The 19,062-nt window shown below is 41.4% G+C and overlaps 1 protein-coding gene across 1 annotated transcript; it reads right to left on the reverse strand.

Annotated features, from left to right (window-relative positions):
* Positions 1-1,746: 1,746 nt before the first annotated feature.
* LOC103194002 (eotaxin-like) lies at positions 1,747-4,335 on the reverse strand. Its single transcript, XM_007937324.1, has 3 exons — positions 4,260-4,335; positions 2,717-2,828; positions 1,747-1,852 (listed from the first exon to the last, which is right to left on the reverse strand). Exons 1-3 carry the CDS (start codon positions 4,333-4,335, stop codon positions 1,747-1,749), a joined length of 294 nt encoding a protein of 97 aa, XP_007935515.1.
* Between the last annotated feature and the right edge of the window lie 14,727 nt (positions 4,336-19,062).

The raw sequence follows: 19,062 nt of genomic DNA on the forward strand, positions 1-19,062 counted from the left end.
AACAATAGGAAGATCAACAGGAAAAGAGTAAACACATGGATACTGAACAACACCCTCCTTGAGAAAGACTGGGTAAGAGAAGAAATCAAAATTGAAATTCGAAAATTCCTTGAATCAAACGAGAATGAAAACACAACATACCAAAATCTTTGGGACACAGCATAAGACTTGCGTTTAAGTCCCATCTTATTAATATAACTGTAATTCCACCATCTAGTTAAGGGTCATCTAGTCTTCCTCTGATTTCCCAATGTCTATAAATTACTGTGTTGGTAGGCAATCAGACAGTAAGTTCTGAGCACAAGGAGACTATCACAAAGCAGTTGCAATAGGAAAAGAGAGAGACTTCAGGCAAACATGACGTTGGGGAGGAAAGGAATCATAATGGGGCTCCTGTTGAATAAGTGACTGACTTACTTGAAGTCTGGGAAACTGCTGTTGAGGATTAGAACCAGAGGAATGGACCAGGTTTGTCTGGTTCCCTCAGTCTCATCCTGAGCCTCAATGAAGACCAGTTGTCTTGGGCTGTTGTCTAAAGAAGCAAAACCAGTAAAACTTTTATATTTATTTATATTTATATCTAGAGAGAGATTAATCTCAAGGAAATGGCTCATGCAGTTGCAGAGGCTGGCAAGTATCAAGTCCATGGGTCAAGCATCAGTCTAGAGGCTTCCCCTGACTCATGTATTTGGAGGGACTGATGAACTCAAGATCACAGACAGTAAAAGAGAAGCCTGGCTTCAGAGAATGATAAATTCAAGATCAACAGTTAACATGGCATGCTGTTGGTTCTCAGGCTGAGAAGGCAACAATCCCAAGATTGGGAGGCAATTCAAGTCTGGAAGTCAGATGATGATGAGCCAGATGGAGCAAAAAGCTAGAGAGCTTTGCTGAAATGTCCATCTATATTGGGAACAAACCACACCCTTAAGGAAATGCCTTTCAAATGATTGCCTCCTCATAGCAAATCTCATCATGAAGGCGATTGCATTATAACTGCTAAACCACTGAGCACATTGGCCCAGTCAAGTTGATGCATAACCTTAACTATCACACCAGTAAAGCCAAAAGGTCATTTCTCAGGAACATAGTCGTTACCCCTAAAACCTCTCCACATTCAATGTGTATACCCATAAAAAATACCACTGCTGAACTTTATTAAAATTATATATATGCATATATATATTTCAAAAATAGCATTTAATCCTATATAACAACTGAAACTACACATTTGGTTCACAAAAAAACAATTTCTTCTTAAAAATATGAAACCTTTTCATCATGATGCTCCTTGAGGATACTTACAGGACTCCAGGGAGGTAGGGAGGAGAATAATAATATTGTCCACACTTTAAGGGAATTGAATTGAGGCTCATGAAAGGGAAACAACCTGCCCAAAGATATATTTTTTAAAAACAAATAATAATCATTTTTAAATTTTAAACCTCAATAGTATAGTTGTAATATTTTTAAAAAAATTATTAAACAAAACTCATCTCTTTTGGAATGATGACAAGATTCTCTCAGAACACATTTTACAAAGGCCAGGGAAAAATAATCAAGCATTTCTCAGACTCTGGTTTGGTTTCAAAAGAAGTGAACATTTATGGTTTTGGAGTGGAAGAAAGACCTGGAAATCTACTCTTGTAAGATTGTATCCATTGGAAACCCTATGGAGTACAGTTCTGCTCTGACACACATAGGGTCACCATGAGTTGAAATCAACTTGACAGCAATGCGTTTGGCTTATGACTTTGGAGTTTTGGAGTTCTGGTCCAGGTATTTCATGGAATCTTGAACCCACTTCTCCTTTGGGTTAGCACACACTTTTTTGGCCAATTTGGTCTTGAAGCTGTAGGGGAGAGAGGACAGAGTTAGAAAGGATTCTCTTTGAGGGTTCTGCCCTCTTGACCTTAAATCCTCCAAAACTATTTGCCAGGGGTTGAAGGGTGAAGGGGTTACCATAGAAGAGGACAGAGGAAGGATGGGACTCTGAGGGTTAGCTGCTGTTCTTGATGACCCAGTAAAGTCAGCTTTGCTCTTGACTGTGGATCTCTCATGTCACAGTGGTTAAGGCATTTGGCTGCTAACCAAAATGTTGGTGATTCAAACTCACTAGCCACTCCATGAGAGAAAGAAGAGTCAGTCTACTTCCATAAATATTTATAGCCTTGGATACCATATGGGGGTCACTCAGGAGGAAGGTTGGGGAATCTGCTTCCATAGTGATACCACCTCAGAAACCCAAGGAGGGGTGGCTATGAGTCAGATGTGACTCGACGACAGTGAGTTTGGTTTTTGGTTTGGTAAGAGTCAGAATAGGAGCTCTGGTGGCATAGTGCCCAAGGCATTTGACTGCTAACCAGAAGGCTGGTGGTTCAAACCCACCAGCCACTCCTTGGAAGGAAGATGGGGCAATCTACTTCCATAGTGATATTGCCTTGGAAATCAAAGGAGGGGTCGCTATGGGTCAGGTCCAACTTGAGGACACATCACAACAACACAATAACAAGAGTCAGAATTAGGTTGATGGCAGTGGGTTTTTTGGAATAAGTTCTCAAGTAGGGAGCTGGGATTTAATTTTCATATTGTGAAAATTCATCAATTATCATAGACTCACTGAGTCTATGATTCCAAGTAACTCTGATACAGTTCTTACCCTCTGTCCCCCAGAAATGAATTTTGGGGCTTGGGAGAGTGGACTTTTTCTACTCACACCACAGCTCTCAGGGGACATTTGCTGCCGTTGATTACTGTGTAGCTCTCCAGTCTCTGAGTGGAAATCTTCCTACTGGCCACATTGAAGCAGCAGATGGTTGGAACAGAAGCTGAATTTCGGGGTGGGGTGGGGGGAATAAAAAGAAAGGATTAGCCACTGATGATATGTAGATATGTTAAAGCACAACTTTGTAAGGAAGGAAGTTAGCAGTCAAGAAAATGCATGACATGGAGGTAGAATCTGTCAACACTGAAGTCTTGCATTCCTGCATCTGGCTTGGTGTCCTCAGGTGTACAATGAGGATCCATCGCCGCTGACAAAAGGCATGGAAAAACCTTGGTCAATGTATCATTAGGAGGGGCTATGTGGCTTCATGATAATAATAGTACTGTTCACCAAATACCCTGAGTTTCTGCTTTCTGAGCACATGGTAGAATTGCATTTGTTGGCCATTTTTGGTTAGTTAAGGAGCTCTGGTGGTACAGTGGTTAAATCATTCAGCTGCTAACCAAAAGAAAAAAAAAAGTCAGAACTTTGAAACCAACCAGCCACTGTACTGCAGAAAGATGAAGGTGTCTGCATCCATAAAGATGAATCGCCTTGGAAACCCTAGGGGTCCATTCTACTCTGTCCTATTGGGTCATTATGAAGTCGGAATTGACTCTATGGTAGTGGGTTTGGTTTTTTGGTTTTGGTTAGTTAAAGCCACATAACTAATTTTGACCAAAAACTGATGAGACAAAGTGACACATAATTGTCAGTGCAAGAGTCCCCAGAGTTTTCTTTTCCTGTGTCACATTAACCAGCAATATTCTAGAGCATGGCTACTCCATCAGTCTACAACCCTGAATGTGAACGATGTAAAGCAGAACCATAAATCAATAGATAATAGATATTTAGTGTGAGTGAGAAATTCATCTTTGTTATCCTAAGCCACTGATAATTTGGGATTGTCTGTGACCACAGCACACACTAGTTGATTCTGACAGATATACTCAATGCATCTAAGTCATTAGAGGACAGAAAGATGAATTCTGGTAAAAAGTACTTTAATATTTTCCCCAAGGTTATCAAAGTCAAAATATGTCACCTCAAGAGATCCTATGGAGCCTAATCCCCTTCCCCTGACCACTGTCTCAGGAAGCTGTTTTGGAGTCCAGTAAAAGTTCTGGGCCCTCAAATTAACAGAAAATTTTCCCCACCACTACAAAAAAATGTGCACCACATCCACAGTAAGAAAAGGTCTCTCTGTTGTGAGCCCACCCTAAACCTTGTGAAAATAGCTGCATCATGGATGCACTTAGCATCTCTCTCAAAACCCAGGTCAGGGAAGGAATTTGGGGACTGGCTTTGCTAGCCTGGGCTTCTAGTTCTGGCTTCTTCCACTGACTGGATGTGAGCTTAAGACAATCTTTTGTTCACTCATGAAATTTATTTGTTCATCTTTAAACTGCAGGATTTGCAGCAAGGCTTTCAAGATTCTTGCTAATCTGATAGCTCAGAGATGGTTAACTTTTCCTGGGGGGGGGGGAGTGCTTACCTGGCAGAGCACGCACCAGGGTGCTGAAGGTGGCTGCTGTGAGCAGGAGGCAGAGGAGCGTTACGGAAACCTTCATGTTGGAGGCTGAGGAGGTGAGCGTCAGTGAGAGTTGGCAGCTCCTGGGTTGCTCTCCACCTCTCTGCTCCTCTGGCTGCTCTGGCTGCTTTTTATAGGAAGCAGAGAGGGTGGGGAAGCTCCCAGAGATAATTTGCCTGGACAAGATAATAACCAAGACACTGTTGTTGTTCTTGTTATTTGCCGTCTGTAGGGGCCTTGCATTTGCTGAACAAATCCAGATCCAAAGGATTTAATACAATTTAAGTAAAGTTTGGGGTTTAGAACATTCATCATCGATCTCAGAATAGGAGCAGGGGAGAAGAGAGTATGTGATTATGAAATGACTGAGCACAGATGTTGCTCTGAGAAGTTGCTCTTGAAGGGTCTGCTTTCTCTGAAATAAAGCATCTGTAGAGGAGGAAAATGGGGCAGTTAACTTCTGCAAAGATTACCTCCTTGGAAACCCAATGGGGTCACAATGAGTTGGGATCAACTTGATGGAAGCAAGTTTGGTTTTAGTTTTTTGAGAGGGGAAAAGAAGCAAGGAAACCAAGGACATGGGGGAGATGAGCTTACTTCCCCTGTGTTCACATTGCAGTCCCCAGATTTGGAGTCCAAGAAGGGACACCAACATTTGTGCTAGGCACCCAACCAAGTGCAGAGAGAAATCTCAGCAGCTCTGAGCACTGCTGGGGCTCTGGGAACCCACATGTTGCAGCTGCTAATTCAAAGCTTGGTGCTTTAAACTCACCAGGTGCTCCGTAGAAGCAAAGACCTGGTGATCTGCTTACACCACCAGAGTTCCCCTGAAAAGATTACAGCCTAGGAAACCCCTACGGGGCAGTTCTACTCTGTCCTATAGGGTAAGTGTGAGTTGGAATTGACTTGACAGCACACAACAAAAGACAACAGACCTAGATAGTTCCAATTGATCTTTACTTCCTGTGTGTTTTAAACATTTGCTTAGCCTTTTTCCAAATGGGATAAAAAGGCAAAATTCCACATATCAAGTACACTGTAACAAGGCTGATCTGTTTGAGAAGCAGAAGAGGAGGGCACTTATGCCTTCACCCCTAAGGATTCAAAGAATACACGCTGAAAACCAGTGATACCCTAGGCAATTTACTTAACCTCTCTCTGATAGGTTAAGATGAGGATAAGTTGTTGTTATTGTTGTTAGATGCTGTCGAGTCTGCCTTATAACAAAGCTACGGACAACAGAACGAAGCACTGCCCATCCTGCGCCATGCTCACAATCATTGCTGTGTTTGGGTCCATTATTGCAGCCACTATGGCAATCCATCTCATTAAGGGTCTTCATCTTTTTCATTGACTCTATACCAAGCATGACATCCAGGAACTGGTCCCTCCTGATATAACATGACTAAAGTACAAGAAATGATGTCTCTCCAGCCTCGCTTCCAAGAAGCATTCTGGCTGTACTTCTGCCAAGAAAGATTTGTCCCTTCTTCTGGCAGTCCACGGTATGGTCAATGTTCTTCCAAAAAAAAAAAAAAAAAAAACCAAACTCACTGCCATTGAGTCGATTTGACTCATAGTGACCCTTCCTTGGGTTTCCGAGGTGGTATCTCTATGGAAATAGATTGCCCAATCTTCCTTCTGAGGTTTGAACTGCCAGCCTTCTGGTTAGCAGTCAAATGCCTTAGGTACTACCTTAATTCAAAGGCATCAATTTTTCTTCAGTTTTCCTTACTCATTGCCAAGCTTTCACATGCATAGGAGGCAATGGAAAATACCGTGGCTTGGGTCAGATGCACTGTAGTCCTTAAAGTGACGTATTTGCTCTTTAGCACCTTAAAGAGGCCTTTTGCAGCAGATTTTCCCAATGCAAAACATTGTGTGATTTCTTGACTGCTGCTTCCATGGGTGTTAATGTTGGTCCAAATAAAATGAAATCCTTGACAACTTGAGTCTTTTTCTCCATTTATCATGATGTTGCCTGTTAGTCCAGTTGTAAGGATTTCGGGGAGAAAGAGTGATGCTTGTTTTAGAGAATTGTTGTATGATTAAATGAGTTAATATATATGGAGGGTTTAGAGGGGTGACCAGATCATTCTAGGTGCTCAATTAAGTGGAATTTGTAATATTTTCTATTATTAAGAATTGGGGCAGATTTTGCAGACCAGGGATGCTAGAGAGGAATTCAGAGTCTGGGCAGGTGGCTTCTTGCCCATCTCTCCCACTGTTTCCAAGTTAGAACACATGATATTTGAGAGAATTTTCAGGACTGGTTTTGCGACTCTCTGAGGCATGTAAGGTCCCCAAAATTGTGCCAATACAAATAATTTTAGATTCTCTTGAAATCAGAGGTGCTTGGCTGACGCAGCTGTGTAATTACATTCTCTTAGTTAGAATAGTTTCGTAACTCTGCGGGGAGTTCTGAGTGCCCTATCAGCATGTCGTTGTCCTTGTTTTTATTTTCCTTCCTGGACTGTGGCTTTAATCTGGGCCAGAGAAACCTCAATAGGGATAAATAAAATGAATCTTTAAACATATAAGTTCAGCAGCTCTTCTGTTAGCCACCTGGCTGTCTCTAGCAAATGCAAGCCTCTCTTTGGAAGTTTTTCAATAAGCAATGACCTAAACATAAAAAACCAAACCCACTGCTAACTGCTGTCAAGTTGATTCCAACTCATAGCAATGATGTAGAATACCATATTTTTCCCAAATACTGCACCCACATAAATAACACCACAAACATATCATGGGCAGAAATTATGGAATTAAAAAAAAATATTCTGACACAGCACCCCCATGCATATACCACATCTATCTCATGACATTTCCAGAGGTTAATTTTGGGCTCATTCAATAGTCCTAAAATATTACTTTTTATCATATTTGTATAATAAAGATATAAGCCATGGTCAAGTAGTCATGAATTGAGTTTTATAGTACCCCAGTAATGGGAAAATAAACATTTAAAGCTATGTGCTTGCTGTGAGACAGTTTACAGCTGGGCCTGAAAGCAGTGGACTTCCTTGGGACTGATTTCTGCTCAGATATGTTGTGCCAGAGATGGGCAAAGGGCACACAGCTGTATGTGGGGCTGCCAAAGTCCAACCATGGGCTGGTCCAACAGTGGGAGGGGACCATTGTCCATGCACACCTGGGTCCTGTGGTGTAAGCCCCACATGAAGCTGGGTGTCAGGACAGTGCAGGTGTGGGCATGCACTGCCCTAACCCATGGGGCCCCTGGGTAGCTGGCTGACCCATCTTGTCCTAGTGAGGGATGCCTGACCCTTCTACACCTGTGGCTTTCAGGTGTGCTCAGGGTGGGCATGCAGGCATGTAAGCAGGAGATCCAAACAGCAGGAGTGCAGCAGTGGGCCAGCTAGACAGTAGGGCAGAATGCATGTGGCTGTAGTGGGCAGTCTCATCTGCCTCAGTGACCTCTTTGGACAAGGGTGTGCAGACCTGCCTACTTCCTGAACTAGGGCCAGCTGCCCTAACAATGGCTATTTTTAGGGAGGAAACAGTGATTTCTTCCTGCACTGGAGAAATTATTTACAGAGCAGGGAAGGAATGCTGCTGTTTGAGAAACTCAGGGATAGGCTACTGAAGGTCTGCTGCTGGGGACCAAATCTCCATGTCAACAGGCACCAAGATGAAAAGTTAACGTTTAATCTGCTGACCTGAAAAAAAAAAAAAAAATGAAATTGAAGTCAGCAACATACAAAAAATATTGGTATAGCTCATGAAATTGTTGTTGTTGTTGTTAAGTGCCGTCGAGTCGTTTCCGACTCATAGCAACCCCATGCACAGCAGAACGAAACACTGCCCGATCCCGCGCCAGCCCCACAATCCCTGCTATACTTGATCCCATCATCGCAGCCACCGTATCAATCCATACATGAAATTGTATGGTATGCAAAAATGTATAACACGTGCATTATTTATGTGAAAATATGGTTGAGATCTGATGAATGGGGGACCTTGGTCAGGAATGACTCTGAATGATGGGCAGGAAATGGGTCTCTCACCATGAAATCAAGGTTTTGACCTCTTAAAGTGCTTTCCAAGGAATGGTGAGTGATCACTGGAAAGAATCCTAAGTATAAGGACTTCTGGCTTCATTTTGTAGCTCTGCTCCTAGTTTCCACTATTATTGCAAAATATTTTACAGAACTAAAAGGAGCATTCAACGAAAGAGGGGGAGACCTTCAAGGAGATGGATTGATATGGTGGCTATGATGATGGGCTCAAGTATAGCAGGGATTGTGGGGCTGGTGTGGGATCTGGCAGTGTTTTGTTCTGCTGTGCATGGGGTCGCTATGAGTCGGAAACAACTCGAGGGCACTTAACAACAACAACAACAAAAGAAGCATTCACATTCATTTTTATTCCAACCTTGTCTTTTAAAAGAAGAGAGAGTTGAGGCTTGGGAACAGTGACAAAATCCCTAAAGGCAACTTGGTGTTTCAGGATAAGGTGATTCTAGAACTTTGTCTTGTGAAACCTACTGAAACTCTGAAACCTACTGAAACTCTGAAACCTACTACACTACAGATTCTGGCCTCAATTTTCCCTTATGCAAAACAAGCCAGAGTAGGGTTGCCTATCACTTCTGAAGTATCTTTTTACTTCCAGAAGAAAATTATCCAAAAATGTGTTAGTATAAAAATTTTAACAATAAAGGATTTTCAGCAAGATGGAATAGGCAGACAAGCTCAAAGACCCTCTACAACAAGGAAATGAGAAACCAACTAAAACAGATTGGAGGATAATCCTGAAACCCTAACCTTTAAAGAGAAGAATAAAGGAGTGTGGTGGTTATGTTTGTGTGTCAACTTGGCCGAGTCTGGTTGAGTGGCTGGGCAGCTGGATGTAGTATTCCCCAGTATGAGACTGGAAATCAACTCCAGGGTGGAATCTACTGTGAGCAGCTGAGTAGCTGCTTTGGGGTATATGGTCTGCTTCCTGTGTATAAGGAGGTTTTGAGAATGGTCTCTAGCTTATGGCACGCTTGGACTCTGCACGTAGCCGTGTCATTGCTCAGCAGCCTGCTATGCTCTGCCAACCTGGGGACTTACAGTGGACTTAAGTTAATGGCCTGCCGTGTGGTTTGGTAACATCAGGACTGTGCCCTTTTTACTTGTCAAACTTGGGGCTTCTCAGCCTCAGCAGCCAACAGCTGTCTGAGTGAAGAAACATGTCTAGCTCCAGTGGGCCAAGAGCAAGAGGCATAGCTGGACCCCAAGGTTGAGGGCTTTCACCCAGCCCCTAGAGCTGGGCACTTTGAACTTGGACTTAAAGCCTCCAAATTGTAAGAATAAACTCCTGTTTGTTAAGGCCATCTCATTTGTGGTATAGTCTTGTCAGAGCGGCACTAGGTAACCAGAACAAGGAGTGAATTAATTACTGACTAATAGAAGAAACCAAATGAAAATAGCAGATAAAGATACAAATGGAGCTGTGGATTGTCGACTGGCCTGACAGTGTGACCATTTTGAATACTTGTAAGTGGCGTTCTGACCAGAGCAGCAACTTGATAATCAGCTCCACTTACCAAGAATTGCATGGTAACCACATTGGTGGCTGGTGACCAGAAAGCTGTGATATTTCCCTTGCTCCCTCTGTACCTCACACCCTCCTAGTGAATGGAAGTGTGGCCATCCCCTACACACACCCACTTTCTGAACGAGCAGGAATTCCATCCCTGAACAGGTTTCTTGCCACCAGCTGCCTTCTGGGCAGGCAGGAAGAGGTTCTGGGACTAGGTACTCTGCTCCCAGCTACTTTTGCAGCCAGTAGGAATTTTTCATGGGATCAGGTGCCCTACAACCAGCCCCCTTTTTGGACTGGCAGAAACTTCTGGGATCAGCCACCCTATGCTCAGCTACCTTTTGGGACACCATGGACTTTTTTGGTACTAGGTGACCTAGCCACAGCCAGCTTTGTGGATAGCAGGAACTTTTTCTGGGACTAGGGGCCCTATACCCAGTCACATTTTGGGACATCAAGAACTCTTTTTGGGAACAGGCATCCTGACCCTAGCTGGCCTTTGGGCCAGCAGGAACTCCTTCTGGGACCAGGAGCCCTGCCTCTAGCTGCCTTTTGGGCCAGCAGGAACTCCTTCTGGGACCAGGAGCCCTGCCTCTAGCTGCCTTTTGGGCTGGCAGGAACTCCTTCTGGGACCAGGAGCCCTGCTCCTTGCTGTCTGCTTGACTAGCAGGAACACTGCCCATATACCCTGCCCCCTTGGTGTTGTTTTTTTTTTTTTCCCCTCTCTTTTTAAAAGTTATTCTTCTTTTCCCTTTCCTAGTTTTTTTTTTCTTTTTTCCTTGTTCTTTTTTCTTTTTTTCTCTTCTTTTTAAATTTTTCCATCCCTTGTTTTTCTTTTTGCATTCTTCTTTATGATTATTTTTTCTCTTACTTTCTTTTCTTTTCCTACCCCACAGATGTTTTTTCATTTTTCTCTTTCTCCTTTTACTGTCTTCCCCACCCCTTTTAATTTATTATTTTCTTTTTGTGGTTGCTGTTTCTTTATGTTGTTTATGTTTTCGGTCCTCTTGTTTTTGTTATTATCTTCTGTGTTGTTGTATTTTTGTCCTACCTTGTGGGAGACAGCAACCATGCTCACACAACACAACCACATATGCAACTCCTGCAGCCCCACTCACTGAGCAAGGGCCATCACCTGCTTCTGCACCAATTTATCAATGATAAACAGCAGCCAATACAAGCCTAGCCTGATCTCAACTGCTCTACATGAACAGCTAACAGAAATATGTGCACACATTCTCATCTTCTATCATGCCCAACAGGAGACAGATGGGAAATGCCTAAGTACTGCCAAACTAGCAAACAGAGTAGCACAGCAGCCCTGCTTGCTCAAATATGTCAAAACAAAACAAAGCCAAACAAACAAAAATCCCTGGGTGAATCAAACCAATATTCAATCACCAATTAAATACAAATACAAGACACCAAAATTTTTTGGAAAAAACTGAAAATCCCTGTTGTTGTCGTGTGCCATCTGACTCATAGTGACCCCTCCTTGGGTTTCCCAGGCAGCATCTCTATGAAAGTAGATTGCCCAGTCTTCCTTCCGAGGAGTGGCTGGTGGGTTTAAACCTCCAACCTTTTGGTTAACAGTCAAGTGCCTTAGGCATTATGCCACCAGAGCTCCCTACAGGGCTAGAAAACCACCCTGAGGAAGAAATAGCATTGGAACTACCTGATAAGGAATTCAAAAAGAATTATACTTAGACAACTTCAGTAGATTGAGACATAAATCAACAAAAACACTGACAAAATCAAGGAAAACACTGACAAAATTAAGGAAAACATAGATAAAACTCCAGAAGAGTTTAGGAAAACAATACAAGAACAAACTGACAAAATAAATGAAAAATTAGAAACCATACAAAAAGAACAAATAGAAATCCAGAAGACTGATACTAGAAGTTTAGAAATAGATGGCACATTGAAAAGGCAAAAGAGTAGATATAAATCAATGGAAGACAGAATTAGTGAGAGTGAATACAAATTCTCTTGATACTACTATGTTAAGGGAACAATCAGAAAGAAAGAAAAAAGAAGTAGAAAAAGAAAGCCTAAGATTTATATGGAGCACTATTGAGAGGAATAACTTATATAGGATCAGAATTCCAGAGCAGCAAAAGTCAAATAAAACCCCAGAGAAAATTGTCAAAGGTTTATTGGAAGAGAACTTCCCCAATATGAAGAAAGATGAGAAGCTATCCATTCAAGAAGTTCAAGGAATCCCAAACAGGATAGACCCCAAGAAAATCACCAACACATATCATAATCAAACTTAACCAAAACCAAAGACAGAAAGAATATTGAAAGCTGCTCAGGAGAAAAGGAAAGTTATCTAAAAGGGCACCAATAAGACTAAACTCTGAATTCTTGGCAGAAACTATGCAAGCGAGAAGCCAATGGGATGACATAAAACCCTGAAAGAAAAAAGTTACAGACCAAGAATTATATACCCAGCAAAATTGCCCCTCAGATATGATGGCAAAATTAGGACATTTCCAGATAAACAGAAATTAAGGGAATTTATAAAAAACAGACTACCTTTCCAAGAGATGCTAAAGGGAGTTCTTTGGACAGAGAACAAATAACAGGGACAACAAACTGTGATTAACACACATGACAACATAACCCAGAAACCAATGCATATAGATAAGTATCCAAAGTAAAATAAACTTACAAGACTGAAAGCAGGAATCCAGAGACATCAATTTGTTAATGAGGACAACTACAAAGCAAAAAGAGGGAATAAATAATGTAGTTACAGAGCTTCCAAGAGCAGAGGAAGTCAAGATGATTTCAAGATAGAATGGATTCTTTTAAACTTAGGGAGGAAATAATAAATCACAGGGTGATCTCAAAGAAAATTATAAATCTTCTCATTAAAATAAAAAACAGGAAAGGCACCTTCACAATCCTTGCTATGCTTGAGCCCGTCATTACAGCCACTATGTCAATCCATCTCATAAAGGGACTTCTTTTTTTCTGACCTTTTACTTATCAAGCATGATATCCTTCTCCAGAAATTGGTCCCTTCTAATAACATGACCTAAGTAGGTAAGATGAAGTCTAGCCATTCTTACTTCTAAGGAGGATTCTGGCTGCACTTTTTCCAGTGCCAACACCACAATTAAAAGGCATCAATCCAGTGAAGAAGAGTGTAAAAAAAAAAAAAAAAAAGGGGAAGAAGACAAGGGCATTTGGAAGCAATCAGTCCTAGGACATGATGGCCCTCAAGACCAGAAGAACTAGATGGTGCCCGGCTACCAATGCCAACCACTCAGGAAAGGCTCAAATCTGGAGATCCTGGATAGAGTGGGAGGAAAAATGTGGAACAAAATCCAATCCAAATACTCAATAATGACCAGAATTACTGGTTGGATGGGGTCTGGTGAGACCCCCAATACTATGGCCCTGGGATACATTTTGGGCCTGGAATAAAACTCACTCCCAGGGGCTGGCTCTCAGCCCAATAGTAAACAAGATGTACACACAGACCACTCAACCCAGGGTGGCACTCCCCCATACGCTATGGAAATGCATCCCTTGGAGCAATTGACCATGGGGCACCAGAGGGGAAACATTTGCATGAGGAAATACAGGACACACAGGAGTGTATAACTATGAGGTGCATGGGGGGAGGGGGAGTTACTGGATAGGGAGGGGAGGAGACTGGGTTAGGGTTGGGGATGGTAAATGGGGAGTGAAACAAATGTACATGTAATGTTGAATGTAAAACAAACTCTGCTCTGTAAACTTTCACCTAAAGCACAATAAAAATAAGTAAATAAAAAGGCATCAACTCCTCTTCAGTCTTCTTTATTCATTGTGAAGTTTTCACATGTATATGTGGCAACTGATAATATCATGGTGTTCCAGTCCTCTAGTGCCACTCTAACAGAAAAATGCCACAAATGGGTGGCTTGAACAAACAGGAACTTATTCTCTTACAGTTTAGGAGGCTAGAAGTCTGAGTTCAAAGAGCCAGCCCTAGGGTCAGGGTGAAGACTCCTCGACCTTGAGCTTCAACTCTGCATCTGGCTTCTGGCCACTGGAGCTGGAGGTGTCTCTTAACTCAGGCAACTGCTGGCTGCTAAAGCTGACAAACCCTCAAGGTCAACAAGTGAAAAGGCACAATCCCAAGATTATTACACAACACAGCAGACAGAAACAGTCCCAAGATCGGCAGACAACATGGCAAGCTGCTGAATGAAGACTCGGCTCATGCAGAGCATGCCAGACAAAAACTCAGAATATACTGGAAGCAGACCACATTGCTAAGGCAGCTACTGAGCTGCTCACAGCAGATTCCACTGTGGAGCTGATTGCTGGTCTCATCATGGGGAATAACTACATCCAGCTACCAAGCCACGCAAAACCAGGCCCAGCCAAGCTGACACATAACCTTAACTACCACACATGGCTTGAGTTAGGCACTCCTTAGTTTTCAAAGTGCCATCTTTGCTTCTTAACACTTTAAAGAGTTCTTTTGCAGCAGATCTGTCCAGTGCAATATGATGTCTGATTTCTTGACTACAATTTCCATGGGTGTTGATTGTGGCTCCAAGTAAAATGAAATCTCAGACAACTCCAACCTTTTCTCCACTTATTGTGATATCCCTTATTGGTCCAGTTATGAGGACATTTGTTTTCTTTATGTGGAGGTGTAATCCATACTGAAGACTATAGTCTTTGATCTTCATCAGTAAGTACTTGAAGTCATCTTCCCTTCCAGCAAGCAAGACTGTGTCTTGTCATGTGCATATTACAGGTTGTTAATGAGTCTTCCTCCAATCCTGATGCAGTGTTCTTCTTCATATAGTCCAGGCTCTCAGATTATTTCCTCAGCATACAGATTGAATGAATATGGTGTAAGGATGCAACCCTGACACACTCCCTTCCTGATTTTAAACCATACATTATCCCCTTGTTCTGCTCAAACAACAGCCTCTTGGTCTATGTACAGGTTCGTCATGAGCATAATTAAGTATTCTGGAATTTCCATTCTTTGCAATAACTTGCTATGATTCACACAGTCAAAAGCCTTTGCATGGCCAATAAAACACAGGTCAACATCTTTCTGGTATTCTATGCTTTCAGCCAATATCCATCTGACATCAGCAACCACATCATGCCATATCCTCTTCTGAATCCAGTCTGAACTTGTGGAAGTTCCCTGTCAATATACTGCTGCAGCTTTTGAATTATCTTCAGCAAAATTTTACTTGTGTGTGGTATTAATGATATTGTTTGATAATTCCTACATTCTGTTGGATCACCTTTCTTTGGAATGGGCATAAATATGGATCTCTTCCAGATGATTGGCCAGGAAGCTGTCTTTCAAATTTCTTGATATGAATGAATAAGTACCTTCAGTGTGGCATCCATTTGTTGAAACATCTCAGTGGGTATTCTGTCAATTCCTGGAGCCTTGTTTTCTGCCAGTTCAGTTCCTTCAGTGCAGCTTGGACTTCTTCCTTCAACACCATTGGTTCTTGATCATATGCTACCTCCTGAAATAGCTGAACATTGACCAATTCTTTTTGGTATAGTGACTCTGTGTATTCCTTCCATCTTCTTTTGATACTTACTACATCAGTCAATATTTTGTTTATAGAATCCTTCAATATTGCAAATTGAGGCTTGAATTTTTTTCTTCAGTTTTTTTCAGCTTAAGAAATGCTGAGTGTGTTCTTCTATTTTGGTTTTCTAACTCCAGGTCTTTGCACATTTTATTATAATACTTTATCTTTTAAAACTGCCTTTTAAAATCTGTTCAGCTCTTTTATTTCATCATTTCTTCCACTCACTTTAGCTACTCTCTATTCAACAACAATTTCCAGAATCTTTTCTGACATCCATTTTGGTCTTTTCTTCCTTTCCTGTCTCTTTTATGACCTTTTTCTTTCTTCATGTTTGATGTTCTTGATATCGTCTCACAACTCATCTGGTCTTTGGTCATTGGTGTTCAATGGGTCACATCTTTTCTTCAGAGGATCTTTATATTCAGATGGCACATAATCAAGGTTGCATTTTGGCTCTCATAAACTTGATTTAATTTTCTTCAGCTTCAAGTTGAACTTGCATAGGAGCAATTGATAGTCTGTTCCATAGTCAGCTTCTGGCCTTGTTTTGACCGACAATATTGAGTTTCTCCATCACCCCTTTCCATAGATGTAGCGATTTGATTCCTATGTATTCTACCTGGTGAGGACCACATATACAGCCACATTTTATGTTGTTGAAAAAAGGTATGTAATGAAATAAATCCTTGGTTTTGCAAAATTCTATCATGCTATCTCTGGTGTCATTTCTATCACCAAGGCCATATTTTCCAACTACTTATGCTTCTTCTTTGTTTCTACCTCTCACATTCCAATCACCAGTAAGAATCTGTCATTCTCAGCATAACAGACCATATGATTGTATGATTCAAAATGGCCAAAATCAGTCCATTTCATCTCATTAATGCCTAGGACATTGATTTTCTCTGTTCTATTTCAATTTTGACAACTTTCAATTTTCCTAGATTCATACTTCATACATTCCATGTTCTGATTATTAATGAATGTTTGTAGCCATTTCTTCCCTTTTTGAGTCATGCCCCATCAGCAAACGAAGGTCCTGAAAGCTTTACTCCATCCATGTCAACTCTGCTTTGAGGAGGTAGGTCTTCCCCAGCTGTATTTTGAGTATCTTCCAATTTCATACACTGCTGGTAGGACTGGAAAATGATATAACCACTGTGGAAAACAGTTTGGTGCTTCCTTAAAAACTTGGAAATAGAAATACCATTTGACCAGCAATCCCACTACTAAGTGTATATCCTAAAGAATTGAGATCCAGGACATGAATAGATATATGTACCACCACATACATTGCAGCACTATTCACTACAGCAAAGAGATGCAAACAACCTAAGTGTCCTCACCAATGGATGAAAGAATAACCAAACTATAGTACATACACACAATGGAATACTATGCAGCAGTAAAGAATAATGAAGAATTTGTGAAACACCTCATAACATGAATGAACTTGGAGGACATTATGATGAGTAAAATAAGTCACTCACAGAAGAATAAATACTGTATGAGTCCACTATTATAAAAAGTCGAGGAAAGGTTTACACATGGAAGGAAATTTTCTATGTTGCTTACCAGGGATGGGAGAGAAGGGGAGGGAAAATTGCTAAGTAGGTAAGAGCCACATATTGATTTGGATGAAAGACAATATACCAAAATTGAGTGACCAGCACAACATCACTAAAGAAGAAGAAGACACAGAGAGGTGCTCAAGAGGTACAGACAACAAAAGTAAGTGCTATTACATACGCAATATTGGATTATCAGTAGTAACAAACATTAATCTATTGGTGTAAACATAGGTAGACAGGCAAGATGATCAGGTGTGGATAGGCAAATGGGAATATACCCATGGCTATATACAGTTTTGGCAAATGACATTTTTACATATGTATTTGTATATGCCATACAAATATCCTGGTAGCATAGTGCCTAAGGCACTTGACTGCTAACCAGAAGGTTGGCGGTTCAAACCCACCAGCTATTCCTCAGAAGGAAGGTTGGGCAATCTACTTCTGTAGTGATACCACCTCGGAAGCCCAAGGAGGGGTCGCCATGAATCAGATACAACTTGACAGCAGTGGATATACAAATGTCCATTTATATAATAGAGCAAACAGGGGACAAAGTTATGATAACTTCTTAGCCACAACCAAACACCTCAAAGGAAGTAATCACTGGGCCTGCAGGCTTGGGAGCATGGTTTTGGGTGACATCAAGCTCAATTGGTATAATACAGCACACAAAAACTGTTCTACACTCTGCTTTGCTGAGTAAGGGCTGGAGTCTTAAAAGCTTGTGAGCAGCCACCTAAGATACAGCTATTGGTCTTTCTTCCTCTGGGGCAAAGAAGAGTGAAGAAAATCAAAGGCACATGGAAACAATTAGTCCAAAGGCCTAGTGGACCATGAGAATCTCACCCTCCATGACCCTGGGACCAGAAAAACTAGATGGAACCTGGCTACCATTGCTGACCACTCTGAAAGGGATCAAAATTGGAGATCCTGGATAGAGTAAGAGAAAAATGTGGGCCAAAACTCAAAATCATAAAAAAGACCAGGCATACTGAAAGTTTTGCCCCTAGTCACCCTTTGGGTCTGGAATTGAACTCACTTCAGTGGCTTAACATTCAGCCAAAAAATAGACAGCCCTGTGTGGTGAACAGTTACACCAAGGAGGTGCACTCCTTAGAACAATCAACCATGGGAGATCAGAGGGCAAGATTTGCACAGGGACAAAGCTCAGAAGGCAGGAATGCATAGGAAAGAAGGATACAGGGAAGAGGTAACCACAGGGAGGAAGTGGGAAGAGAGTTGTTAAATTTTAGGGATTGCAAGATCAATGTCACAAAACAAAATGTGTGTGAACTGTTGAATGGAAAATTAGTTTGTTCTGTAATTCTTTACCTACATCACAATAATTTTTTTTTTTTTAAATTCTAGCAGTATGTCTGGCATGTAACATGTCCTCAGTAACATTCTGATCTATGTAATCCATTCAAGGCAACCATGGGTTGTCTGATTTAATCCTCCCAACAAACCTGTGACATAGTATTCTAATTACGTTCATTTTAAAAATGAGAAAACAGAGGCTTAGAGCTAAGATAGAGTGGGATATTGGACAAAAAAAAAAAAAAAAAAAAATCACTGCCATCAAGTTGATTCCAGTTCATGGTGACCCCCTTTTGATCTCCGAAGTGGTCAATCTTTATGGAAGTAGATTGCTCCATCTTCCTTCCGTGGGACAGCTGGTGGATTTGAACTGTCTTAGGCACCTCACCCCCAGAGCTCCTTGGAGATTGGACCAGGGCTAGTTAAAATGCCATAGAATGTACTGTTCTTACTAAATTCAATACTATTCCCCAAATTACTGCAATCCTTTGGTTAATTTCTAGAATTCTAAAAAAAGTTGATTCTAACAATTTTGCCAGTTTTGTCATGTTTTTATGGAGCAACAATTTTTTTGGAGGTTCTTACTCCATGATTTTGGCCACCATTACTTTGTATATAGTATTTCTATCTGGCTTTATTATCTACGTAATACTGGCTTCAAAGAATACATTGAAAGTTCCTGCAAGATGGTGGACTAGGCAGAAAGACTGCACAGACCCTCTTCAACAAAGAAAAGGGAAACCAATT

Source organism: Orycteropus afer, unplaced genomic scaffold (genome assembly GCF_000298275.1).
Source record: "Orycteropus afer afer isolate SDZICR_OR568_19922 unplaced genomic scaffold, OryAfe1.0 scaffold00042, whole genome shotgun sequence".
Lineage (NCBI taxonomy): Eukaryota > Metazoa > Chordata > Mammalia > Tubulidentata > Orycteropodidae > Orycteropus > Orycteropus afer.

What these genes read in the sequence shown, in the direction of transcription:
- LOC103194002 (XM_007937324.1), bottom strand. Translation starts at nt 4,335, where the DNA reads ATGAAGGTTTCCGTAACGCTCCTCTGCCTCCTGCTCACAGCAGCCACC. An exon ending in CCTGGTGCGTGCTCTGCCAG is followed by an intron (nt 2,829 to 4,259) that starts GTAAGCACTCCC and finishes CCCGAAATTCAG; the next exon opens with CTTCTGTTCCAACCATCTGC. An exon ending in TGTCCCCTGAGAGCTGTGGT is followed by an intron (nt 1,853 to 2,716) that starts GTGAGTAGAAAA and finishes TCTCCCCTACAG; the next exon opens with CTTCAAGACCAAATTGGCCA.